Here is a 13,611-nt window from a genome sequence, read left to right as displayed (position 1 = left end):
CATACATACATACATACATACATACATACATACATACATGCATACATTAATTCATACATATAACATAAATAGATATAATTTGTAAGCCTGGACAAAATAATGATAATTTTTAATTGAGTTAAGTTAAGTTAATACTGAACATTGTAAAAGGTTGAAAGTCAATTATTATCCTAATTAGTTATAATCAGTTAAGTTAAATGTTATACAAAAACCAGGGCTTTACACCAGAATCAACCGGCACCCCAAACACCTCTAAAAACCCTTGAAAAATCAAACACTCGGGACCCATGTAACCCTAATGATTGTGTTTTCTACACACCCGAATTAACCAAACCCCGAATAAAATATTCAGGTTAACCCGACACCCGAATAATTTTGTTTTTTACAATCTTCATAATATATAATCATTTTTTAGCATTTGAGTTAGGAATTTATGTTTTATTATTAAAAAAAAAATCAGTATTTTTAGTTTTTTAGTTGAGAATTTAATAAAATTTAAATGATTGTATTTTTTCTGTACTACTCAACACCCGTATAAAAAAAAAACCAATCCGTATAATAACCGTTATTAAAACAAAAATGTTTGTTTAAATATTTTGTTTCGGTTTTTGAACACCCAAATACATCTAGCACAAGAGACCCGAAAACCAAATAATTGATTTTTGTGAAAAAACCCTGACAAATATTTTTACAATTAATATATTAACTTAAGTAAAAATATAACAATTATATTTTTATTTATTTATATGTATAATAATATTGTTTAAAATAATACATAGTAAGTTAAGTTAGTAAAGCTCATGCAAGAAGAATCATTAATAATAATTATATTGTTTTTATTATTAAACTGTTTATAAATTAACGTAACATGGATTTGATGAAAAATAACTCGTTATTAATTAAGTTTATATCAATAAAAATAGTTTCGTTAAAATTTGGTTTTTGAAAACTACAATTAAAAATGTTATACAAAAATATGATTTATTAAATATATTAAAAAACTGAAAAGGTTTTAATGTTTAATACGTCTTATATATTTAATAAAATAAAAAATATTTTTATCTATGTTTTTAGTAACATCGTGAAAATGTTATGGACATAATATTTTCAATTAATTTAAGATAAATTTATTAAAATTATAATTTATTCATGTTTAAACTAATAAAAAAAAAGTTAAAATTTAATAAATGTAAAAAGTTAAGTTAATAATTAAGATAATGAAAATTGATACATTCATCCATAAGATTCACACTTGCATTTGGGGCTAGGTAAATTAGATACGTGTAAATTTGCTTACATTTTGACAGCGCTAAGCAGAGTCCCGATTAAAAATAAGTATTGGTCAGTTGGGTCCCCTGCTATGAACCCACTTACCTACCTGTAAAGCAAGGCCTTATAAGACAGATTTTAATTTATACCATTTAAGGTATATTTGAGGTGGCGAAATTGATGCGAAAAATATTATAATTAGTTTTGACATTGAAATTTGGAAACCTACTAATCCTGGCACATACGTCATAGGTTCGCCACCCCTAGTAGGTATAAATGGTATAAATTAAAATATGTCTTATAAGGCCTTGCCTTACATGTAGGTAAGTGGGTTCATAGCAGGGGACCCAACTGACCAATACTTATTTTTAATCGGGACTCTGCTTAGCGCTGTCAAAATGTAAGCAAATTTACACGTATCTAATTTACCTAGCCCCAAATGCAAGTGTGAATCTTATGGATGAATGTATCAATTTTCATTATCTTAATTATTAACTTAACTTTTTACATTTATTAAATTTTAACTTTTTTTTTATTAGTTTAAACATGAATAAATTATAATTTTAATAAATTTATCTTAAATTAATTGAAAATATTATGTCCATAACATTTTCACGATGTTACTAAAAACATAGATAAAAATATTTTTTATTTTATTAAATATATAAGACGTATTATACATTAAAACCTTTTTAGTTTTTTAATATATTTAATAAATCATTTTTTTGTATAACATTTTTAATTGTAGTTTTCAAAAACCAAATTTTAACGAAACTATTTTTATTGATATAAACTTAATTAATAACGAGTTATTTTTCATCAAATCCATGTTACGTTAATTTATAAACAGTTAAATAATAAAAACAATATAATTATTATTAATGATTCTTCTTGCATGAGCTTTACTAACTTAACTTACTATGTATTATTTTAAACAATATTATTATACATATAAATAAATAAAAATATAATTATTATATTTTTACTTAAGTTAATATATTAATTGTAAAAATATTTGTCAGGGTTTTTTCACAAAAATCAATTATTTGGTTTTCGGGTCTCTTGTGCTAGATGTATTTGGGTGTTCAAAAACCGAAACAAAATATTTAAACAAACATTTTTGTTTTAATAACGGTTTTTATACGGATTGGTATTTTTTTATACGGGTGTTGAGTAGTGTAGAAAAAATACAATCATTTAAATTTTATTAAATTCTCAACTAAAAAACTAAAAATACTGATTTTTTTTTAATAATAAAATATAAATTCCTAACTCAAATGCTAAAAAATGATAATATATTATGAAGATTGTTAAAAACAAAATTATTCGGGTGTCGGGTTAACCAGAATATTTTATTCGGGTTTTGGTTAATTCGGGTGTGTAGAAAACACAATCATTAGGGTTACATGGGTCCTGAGAGTTTGATTTTTCAAGGGTTTTTAGAGGTGTTTGGGGTACCGGTTGATTCTGGTGTAAAGCCCTGGTTTTTGTATAACATTTAACTTAACTGATTATAATTAATTAGGATAATAATTGACTTTCAACCTTTTACAATGTTCAGTATTAACTTAACTTAACTCAATTAAAAATTATCATTATTTTGTCTAGGCTTACAAATTATATAATTTAAATATCTATTTATGTTATATGTATGAATGAATGTATGTATGTATGTATGTATGTATGTTTGTATGTATATATCTATGAATGTATGTATGTTTATTATTAATTGTAATAATTATAATTTCTTTTGTATGTACTTGAACATGTTTTTGCACTTTTATAGAATAGAAGTGCGAATAATTACTACAGCTGCTACAATGGCACTGAGGATGCCCGTAATTTTTGTATGGTTCCACAGGCTCATGATGAGTTTGCAACGTTTCAGACGCAATAGTCACAGTGTATGAACCAGATTTGAAACACTTTAAAATGTTTTCATTGTCACTTGAAAATTAAATATAATTTAAAAATAATATATCTCACATTTACTTTATGTATTGTTTTATTGGAAAAAAATGTAAAAATATAGAATAATATACATGCATGCATATTGCCGTGGAGCTATATTATGTTTCTTTATATATACAACGACACATTGTACAAAAACTAAACATCGGTTTTCTATGACTATGAATTACCAATACGACGTCAAAATATCAGTGAATGTTCCTTAAAAATTGTACAGCCATGTTTACGACGATTTAAGCACCTCATACTAACTATTTAGTTTGACAGTTGCTTTATAAAACTTTATAATTATTTACAATATATAAATAGAATATTATAGTAACTTGCCAAATTTGGTACAGACTGATACAGTAGGAATTGTGCTTCATGAAAAATGTGTTTTTATAAATACAATCACTACAATAGTTATAATTTATAAGATAATAGTAAAACATATTGATACTATTATGATCTTATTGATTTCAATACGATTTTAAATTGTATTCTTAAGTAGTAACTATGTGTCAATAAATTATCAAAGCAAATATAATTTATTTGCTATTTAGGACAATGAAGCAAATGAGCTAAGACAACAATTTATAATATTTGTATGGTTTATTTTTTACATCATACCTTGGTAAGTTTAAGTTTTAAATAAACAATATTTAACCATAACAATATATGTAAATCGGGAAGTCTATTCAAAGGCAGTACGCGGACTAATACGAAGTTCGGGTACACATTTAAATTGTGTTTTCGAAATAATATTTTAATGGAAACTTCTCGCGCCTTACAGCTATTATCTGTTTTGTTTGAGTGTAGTAACAGTGCATCATAACTGAACCGTATTCTTTGAGTCCTAACAGTCGTCAGAGATTAAAAGTTTAAATGGTTTAAGTAATTTTATCGATGTTTAGAACTAAACAAAAATCAGTTAATTCATAGTATTTTAATCACTCATGTGTAAATAGAGGTAAACCAATAAAAAAAAGCATATGCGACGAATAATAATTTAGTAAAGTAAAATATTTAAAATGAATTGTTTTTTTTTCTATGGATTATTCATGAATATTGTTCAGGCACAATTTTTCTAATTTGAGTTTATTCCACATCAAAGTGAATGAAGTACGACGTATGAAGTCAAATACCTAATATATTTATGTTTTCAATTTTTCAAAAATATCAACAAATCAAAACATTTTTATGAAACCACTAAATTATAGGCCTCAAATACCTACTATAAATTATAAGTTACGAAATCAATCAAAGACAAACATTTGACATATGACAAGTTATTGTTGTATCTATTTGTGAAAAATAGGTTTGAGAGAAAATTAAGATTTTTTTATTAATATTTTTAATTATAATTATACCATTTATTCGATCTTATTGCTTTTCAACCATTCAATCGTTATTGATAATTATATTATATTTACCTATACAATCTCACGGTGTTAACATTTGATTCATTTGTCCTCATCCAAGTAAATATGACCATTATAATTACAAATAGAAAAAGGTAATTGAGGTAAGAAGAAGTCAGTTCAAATCTCCGACGTCTACTATCACCTATTAATGTGATCATATCATATTATCATCGTTAAAACATTAGTAACTTAATAGTAATTACTAATTGCGTCACCACATTGCATATCCGCCATAACGCCGGACGACGGTACATTGCTGCTTACGGCCACCGTCTGCGTCTCACAATTCGTGATAATATGTTTGTCATCAAGTACGTCATGTAGCACGTTATTACCGATTAAGTCAACCTAGCAACCCCAAGAATTATTATTACTATTAATCTCTCGATCAAGACGATAATTCATATATTTTTATGTTTTTTCCAATATATTTATTATTCAAACAAAATAAAAATAAAATTTTTCAAATACATAAGATATTAATTAATTCATTTAAATTTACCTTGATAGTCATCTGGTTGTCACTAACTCCATCGCCAGACTCCATAAGACGTGGCCAAATCATATCGACTAACGGGACGCTGGTGGCAAGGTTATTCAGTTCGAGTCGGCCGTCATGACCGTTGACCTAAATTCCACACACATTATTATTATTACTAATATTAGAAGCCACTGTTATACCTCGGAAGCTTATTATTTTTATCCTAAATCATATATGATTGTAAGTATTATTTAACAAAACAGTTCCTAACTTAGGCAAAGTCGATTAATTAACCTCTGTATATAAAGGAAAGTGTAATTCAGCAATAATCAACGCAGAGCCGAACCTATTTGAGTAATCGAATTAAAATTTTGAGGATAGATTAATACTATAATGTCAAGTTCCACTAAGAAAGGATTTTTCAACAATTTGATTTTAGAGGGTTTAAATCGACAAAAATAAATTGCTTATTTTTAAATTGTATATCTACATAATATTTTACAGCACGGCGGCCAGTGGGTTTCCATAGCGACATGCAACCATAACGTTTTGTCCATCCAACTATATGTTTGATCAGAGTACAGATATGAATTGCTCCAAGAAGTAAATTCTACAATCTATCTATATCTATATATGTATAAAACTGAAATCAAGCAAAAGAGGAAATCTTTGTTACGGTTTAGCTTCGAAACTTCTTATCCAATTGCCATGCAGTTTTTTTTAAATGAAAAAGGATATTGCGAAGCAGGTTTTAGGCAAAAATTTAGTCCGATAAAGTTAATAAATCATTAGTTATTATTAATTAAAATAAAAGTGTAAATTGTATACCTTTTTTAATAAGAAATAGTCGCTGGCTGAAAATAAATAACTATCAAACTTGACTGTGGTTACAGATATAGGTATAGATTTCTGTATTTATTTTAACATCGCGTATGCTGATATTATTTTCGTTATATGGACTGTGTAATACTTTTCTATCGTTTTCGGTAGAATACGAAAAGAGCAAAAGAGTAAATCTTTGTTACGGTTTGGCTTCAAATATTCTTATCCAGTTGTCATGCAGTTTTAATTAAGTTAATTAATAATTAATTAGGATTTGGGTAAGTAGTTAATTTTGAAGGATTTTTTTTTTTATTGGTCACATTATGCCCAAGACAAGGAAATCAAATCTTGGCCGCTCCATAAATAGTGCTTATCTAGGAACAATCATTCTCAAATGCACGATCAAAATATGGTTGACAATAACGACAACAACCATTATGCCAATACCAGTGTTAACAATAACAATAACAACAATAATCACAACAATCAAAATAAGCCGCGAGCCCCATGGCGCCAACGCTTTATGTCCGCCTTCAATTATAATAAATCGATTGATTATAGAAATGATTCTCACGTTTCGATAGGAAATATGAATACCAAGTGCAATTTCTGTCGTGCATTCAAATGGCCTAAAGAACCACCAAGTCTCTGCTGTTCAGGAGGAAAAGTTTTACTGGCAGAAATTGCTGATCCACCGGAACCATTAAAAAGTCTTTTGAATCATTCTCATCGAAATTCTAAACATTTTCTTGATATGATTCGTGTTTACAATTCTGCTTTCCAAATGACGTCATTCGGTGCCAATTAAATCAGACATGGAGATTTTATGCCTACATTTCAAGTTCAGGGTCAAGTCTATCATTTAGCTGGAACTCTTTTACCAAACAACCCTGACGAACCGAAATTTTTGCAAATATATTTCGTGGGTGATTCGGTGAGCGAAGTACATCGGCGAATGTCGATAGCCCCAAATACTTATAGAGAATTATTATACGACTTGCAATATTTGTTACATTGTCACAATCCTTACGTGCGCAGCTTCAAGAGTGCTTTTGATGCAATGCCATCAAATAAAGAAAATTTTCAAGTCATTATCAGATCTGACCGTGTGCCACAGACAGAACACATAGGTCGTTATAATGCACCTCAAGTTGATGAGGTAGCCGTATTAATTATTAGACAAGAATTTACAAAAAGGAGTATCGTTTTGCGAGCATGAGATAACACTCTAAAACGTGTAAGTGAAATACACCGGTCTTACGATGCACTGCAATACCCTTTGATACCCTAGTCATGGTGAAGTTAACGTACCACAAGTTCATCCAGTAATAAGAGTTCCTCAAAAAAAAAACTGTGTCAGCAATGGATTTTTACTCTTACAGGCTTCAATTCAGAGAAAATTCCAATAATATTTTACTTCGTTGTGGGAAATTATTCAGTCAGTATATTGTCGATATGTACACTAAAATTGAATCTGAGCGGCTTCAGTTTTTAAGAGCAAGTCAAACTAAATTACGAGCGGAAAGGTTAGGTTACCTATATACTATACAATAAGTAATATGGTTATTAATTTACGAAAATTGGACGGCTTCATGGAAGGGGGTGTCCAAACAACACTACAACACTACTTCAATTCTTAACTGCTACAGCTACACTTAAAAATATTATATAATTTACACTTAAAAAGAAATTGCTTTCACAGCGTTTTACACCTAAAAGAAATTTTTCCGGGGCAACGCCGAGTATTTCAGCTAGTCTACCTATGTATACTAAAATAAATGCCTATTGTCATTATTATTTTCCTTATTTCCCTTAGTCGAGGCGTCACGCTTATCGCTTATCATTTAAAACAGATCCATCTATCTTCTATTTTTCTATCTATGATATAAAACAGTTAATTTATACTTTCTTAGTGCTCATTTCACAGTGGAATCAATCGGAAGATTAATGAACAATTTTATAGTGTGTTTTTTGATAAGGATTTGTTCATCGTGGTTAGTTTGAGCAAACAAACTGAAGTCACCAGGAGGCCGCCGTGCCATACAATATGTGTAATTTGCTCGTTTATTTTAATTAGCAACTAATTTTTCGCTCAACTTTCTTAATTTTTGGTAGAACTTGGTATTTTTTAAATTTTTTGGTTGCCATTGTTTAATCGGGCAAATCAGGTTTAAGCATGCATCAAATCGAATTTTAGTAAATTGACTACCAAAGTGTCTATCAGCTAAATTACGCTTATAGCAGCTCATCGACATGTCCACAATCAAAAAAAAAATAATAACTAAACATATTATTCTACTATAGACTATAGAGTATGCACCTAGCGGGGTCCACCGCAAATGGACAAGCCATAAAAGTCTCATAAAGAGTTGGCATTTGTAACGGGCAACAATGTGCACGAGATCAATATAATATCTAACCTTTTTTTTACAATTTATGTATTATTTTTATCAGTGTGATAACTTGTTTAAACTGTACTAAAATACGTATAAGCTGAAGATACTTAAAACAGTACATAGTATTTATGAAGATTGTAGACACATGCCACACGTGTTCGCAATCTACCATCCATTTAAATATTATTGTGTCTACAATGTAGACTCTACATAATTAGACTAATCTATTTAGATAATTATTCATATAGAAATATGTTGTATAAAAAAATTGTGTTCATAGGTACAATATTAAAAAACTTATTTTAAAGTTTACCTTGATCATCTGATTATCACTATTTCCATGGTCATTATCCACCTTCGCGACTCTCAGAACGCTTTTGACACCAAATTGCATATCTGCTATAACGCCGAACCCAGGGACGTTACTGCTTATAACCACAGTCTGGGTCCCACAATTCGTTACATGTTTGTCATTATGAACAGAATCTCCCACTTTATCACCCAACAAGTCAACCTAGAAACCCCAAGAAATATTATAATTATAAATCTCTCGATCATGATGTCTAGAGGGAGTATATTATTGTTTAAATTTAATATTTATGATGTATTTATTCACATCAAGAAATTGACTAATTAATATTATATTATAATTTTTTTTTGACTTTTTATTTTCAATGTATACACTATTTATTACATGTATTATGTATATTAACAATTTACTGTTTTAGCTACTAGCAATTTGACACTTTTTTTCCGGATCTCGGATTTCACAATAGGTTTAATGCCAGAAACATCTCTAGCATATTTACAAGTATATGTAGATTCCTGTAACAATTATCCAGAGATTATAATCGATTTATCAGACATATTGTATGTCTATTTAAATACACTTACCACAATACTTCTATAATTTAGTACTATTGTGGTGATCATTGCGGTTGCACAGTTGAATCCCAATGAACCTTTTAGCAACTTCGTAATAGCCGAGTTACGGTAAGGCACGTGGATCGGTTGAACAGGATTTGCCAAACAATTTATAACCTGATGCAAATGCATCAGTGATAAATTTATGTATCGGGACTCAGCAATAGTTTTCTTGTCGTTGTTCATCTTTGAAATGCATTCAGAACTAAAAAAACACATCATTGCAAAAATCAATACATTGGTCGCTACGCTTAGAATCTGAAAATATATTAACCCTGCTAAATCAACCAAGTTAAGAACTATTTCATTTGATTTGGTTCCATTTGTCTTATTTGAATACTCAATTCTGCAAATACAATGAGACCGACTGGACTGATTGTTCATTGACGTAGATGATACTTGTCGTTTTGCGTTACCAGATGTAAGGAGTTTTAAAGCTTCGGAAACATTTTTAACTTTAATTATATTCAAGTTCTTGAAATCAACGTCTCCTTTTTTGTTGACGGTGAAACGCACAATATCACTAAATTATACCAAATGTAGTATAAATCATTATTTTTAATTATTTTTAATAGTATTTTTTATACTATTTCTTGATCAAAAAACTTACTTAAGTCCCAGGTTTTTATTGTTAACATTTGATTTTTTAATTTGTCTACTTTTTGTTGATGGTAATAAATCATAAACTATTTCGTTATAAATTTCAAAATATGACATTGAGAAAATTTCACGTTCTAAATTTTTTTTTAATGGTTAAAAACTAAACAAATATTTAAATGCAATATATTAATTACCTTCTGTAGATTTAATGGCTGACTTATTGTCAAATAAGTATTTGAAAGATCTAGGAATTATCCCTGCATCTTTTCTGGATCCATATATCGTATGTGACTTACCACTTCCAGTCTATAACATTAAATCTGTTAATAATATATGTAGAAAAATTATTTTAAAACAACTAAAATGAATCATCACCTGTCCATATGCAAAGATGGTGCCATTTGTACCAGACAAAAACCTGAAATAACATATTTTCATCAGCTATGAATTTTGGTGAATTAAATTAACTGGTCAAGTATGTTCGTTTTTATAATTACGTGTACATATTTCACCATCTAAATTTGATTAGAGATCATTATAGTATACTTCATTTGTTAGATAATTAATATGTAAGCTTAATTAGATATAAGAAATAAATATAGGTTTTTGGTCAACTTTCAATGTATTATTTCCTTATAAAAAGTGTCTTTAATTTTAAAATTACAAGTTTCATTTGAAAAAATCTCTATTTCGTCCAATTTTGCTTTAGGCACCCCATATAATACGTATATTTTCCCAATTAATAATTAAGTAGATTATATATGTTACCCATAAAAATACCTAATAACCTAAAAATACCATAAGATATTTCACATTGAGATGACTTAATCTTTGAATTTAACTGTAAGCATTTTAATTGCTGCAATAAATTAAATACACTTTTTTTTTATTTAAAAATAATTAATATTGAGAATTCGAAAACACTATTTTATATAAACAAAAAATATATAGATTTTCGTGAGCCAAAACTAATTTCATGTGTGTCTCACCATATAGCAACCTATATTTGTTGAAAAAGAAGCTTTAACACCCCTAAAATCTCGAAGAATATTTTGACATAGGAAAGTTTTATTACCTCAGTGGCCCAGTAGTTTCTGTGATTAGCAGTTAGTGAAAAACTAATTTCATATTTGTATGTATAAATTAAATGTTTTGCATGAGATAAGTTTACTTCATAGAGATTTGGAACGACATCTGACATCAGAATTACAAAAAAATACGCGTTTTTTGTACTTTTCGGTTAAGTTACTTTCCGCCGGCTAATCTACCGATTGAATACGATAACTAAATCATTTAACCATACAAATAGTATTGAAACTATTAGATGCCTCTACTCTTAGGTCAATAAATTGAATTAGAATTAATTTGATATCTTCTCCAACATTAGTAAGAAAATTGTATATTATTATGCAAATTCTAGACATAAATGAGTTAAAATTTAAAGTTAAAGTTGTAAAATTTAATTTTCGTTAACTTAATTTTTAAGTTAACTGATTTTTATTGATATGAACTTAATAAATAACGAGTTACTTTAAATAATATCTAATTTCATTCATTTATAAATATACATAAATGATAAACATAATTCAATTATTAAACAAGATACATATTGCATTAACTTTTTGTTATTTTAGACCATTTAATTGTTTACCTAAATACTAAAAAAAAGTAATAATAATAACTTGAGTTAATAAGTTAACTGTAAGTTGACACGGCCCCAGCGCCTCATCACTCTCTCTCAACCGTACACACTGCCACTCTGGCCTAAACTGGGAATATCGAGATTTAGTGAATAATACGCTGTGGCCCAGTGTTACGCGTCCGGCGGTCTGGCGCGTGGGTCGCGGGTTCAAATCCTGTACCGTGTATTTTTTTCATTAATTTCTCGATATCTCTCCCAAGACCAGCCACATCACCCATGGTCACGTCAAGTTTACTTAACTGAGTTTAAAAAAAAATTAGGATAATTATTAACTTTAAACTTTTAAAATGCTTTTTATAAACTCAATTTAACTCAATCAAATATATTATAATTGATTTTCCCAGTCTTGTTATCATGTGTTTTCATCGAAACAGCAACTACGTTACGTGATTGATTACAGATACGAGTAGAAACTGTTAATATTAAGAGGACGCCACACCCGCATGCGTTCTATCTGTCTTACAAACACATAACAGTGTATGACTAGTTGATGACAAGAGTTTTTTATTTAATTTCAAAGCGAGTTATAAGCATTTAAAATGTACAAACACTTTATTGTTTTAAAATTCTTGTAAATTATTCATACATTTGGTAAAAGGTCAATCCCCTATAAAATTTAACATAACATAGTCAAATAAATTATTCAGAACGTACAATTAGGTATGTTATACCCTTGTAATATGGAGAATTGGAGACAATGCATAGGTTAAAGGTAAAATAAATTTAAAATGTATGATAGTGAATATTATTGAAGAAACATTTTAAAACTATGATGCTTATTCTTAAATATTTAGGCACTTTATAAATGTAAAGGCGGTTGGTGACTAGGAGGTGTTAAGACCGGTACTTGAAACTTTTGGAGGTACATATATAGGTCTCTCAAAAATATACTTCATGATTTTCTCTGTCGGATGCTCCCTAGAGTACAATTTACAATATAGGGCATAAGATATGGCGAAAGGTTGGTCTGTCGTAGTGGGAAGAATTTGTGGTAGGATTAATCGTGTTCTTGGTTGTAGTTGACACGGTACGTAACGGCAGACAGTACGAAGTACATGCACCGTAGCGACCGGTCTTCACTTTTACCATCCACCACCACGGGTTACAACAACGTGATACTGTCGACTCTCCGCACTCTCCACTGAACCGCAAAGGCACATGGCGGGGACGCGTCCGGACGGGAAGATAAGTCAAGCTAGATAAGTACTATCGCCTCGATCTTTTGCACGTAATTTCGTACTAACAACACGATCGCCGTCAACGTACCCTTCGCCTAAGTGGTCTTCTTTTATATACATTATTCGATTCCGTCGTTGTGACCGTTCTTTGTTAATACCGTAATAAAGGCAATACAGTCAAGTCACGAAAGTGTTGTGTTATCCTAAAGTCACCTATCAACACCTCACACCACATCACGACCGGCTTACCGCTCTCACAATCACGTAACTGTGTCATAGTTTTATCTTAAGTCAGTTGCCACTATGGTTTAGACGTTGTAACAACTGAGACAGATGGTCCCTTTTAGGAGTGACGACAGTGGCCTACGCACTCGCCAGATTTGACCATTGCAACTTTTTTCTTTGGGGATAACTAAAAGAAAAAGTGTTTGAACATTGAACACACCATAGAATAACTTAAAGAGAGAATGAGGAAGAAAGTTACTGCTATACCCATCCGAATGTGTCGACAAGCTGTTGAAAACTATCGGAATCGAATACAGGAGTATATCGCTGCTGAAATCCGCCATCTTGGTGATGTATTCCTTAAAACTTAATGTAAAAAAACTATATACACTACTGAATTTAAAATATCAAAAATATTTCTATAAGTTCAAAAGTTTTTATTCTACAGCCCTTCAAAATCGATGCATATCTTATGCCCCACCACCAATGACATTAAAAAATAATATTTACTGGTCAAGTATCGGAACGGCCACATGTTTGAAAATTGAACTCTGAGTTGTGTTGTCATCGAATACTTTTTGAAATCTAATAATATACATTAATATAATATATTATATTCTGTGTTATACGTTGTACC

The 13,611-nt window shown here is 29.5% G+C and overlaps 1 protein-coding gene across 1 annotated transcript; it reads right to left on the bottom strand.

Annotated features, from left to right (window-relative positions):
* Positions 1–8,551: 8,551 nt before the first annotated feature.
* Positions 8,552–13,026, bottom strand: LOC111027025 (kinesin-like protein KIF6). The gene is made up of 9 exons (XM_022305228.1): positions 12,908–13,026; positions 10,245–10,287; positions 10,064–10,175; positions 9,880–10,003; positions 9,544–9,792; positions 9,240–9,474; positions 9,066–9,170; positions 8,659–8,859; positions 8,552–8,569 (listed from the first exon to the last, which is right to left on the bottom strand). The coding sequence occupies exons 1-9, from the start codon at positions 13,024–13,026 to the stop codon at positions 8,552–8,554; spliced, it is 1,206 nt and encodes a 401-aa protein (XP_022160920.1).
* Between the last annotated feature and the right edge of the window lie 585 nt (positions 13,027–13,611).

Source organism: Myzus persicae, unplaced genomic scaffold, assembly GCF_001856785.1.
Source record: "Myzus persicae strain clone G006 unplaced genomic scaffold, MPER_G0061.0, whole genome shotgun sequence".
In the NCBI taxonomy this organism is placed as follows: Eukaryota; Metazoa; Arthropoda; class Insecta; order Hemiptera; family Aphididae; genus Myzus; species Myzus persicae.
Note: the sequence above shows the minus strand (reverse complement) of the source record. Positions and strands in the feature narration are given on the sequence as shown.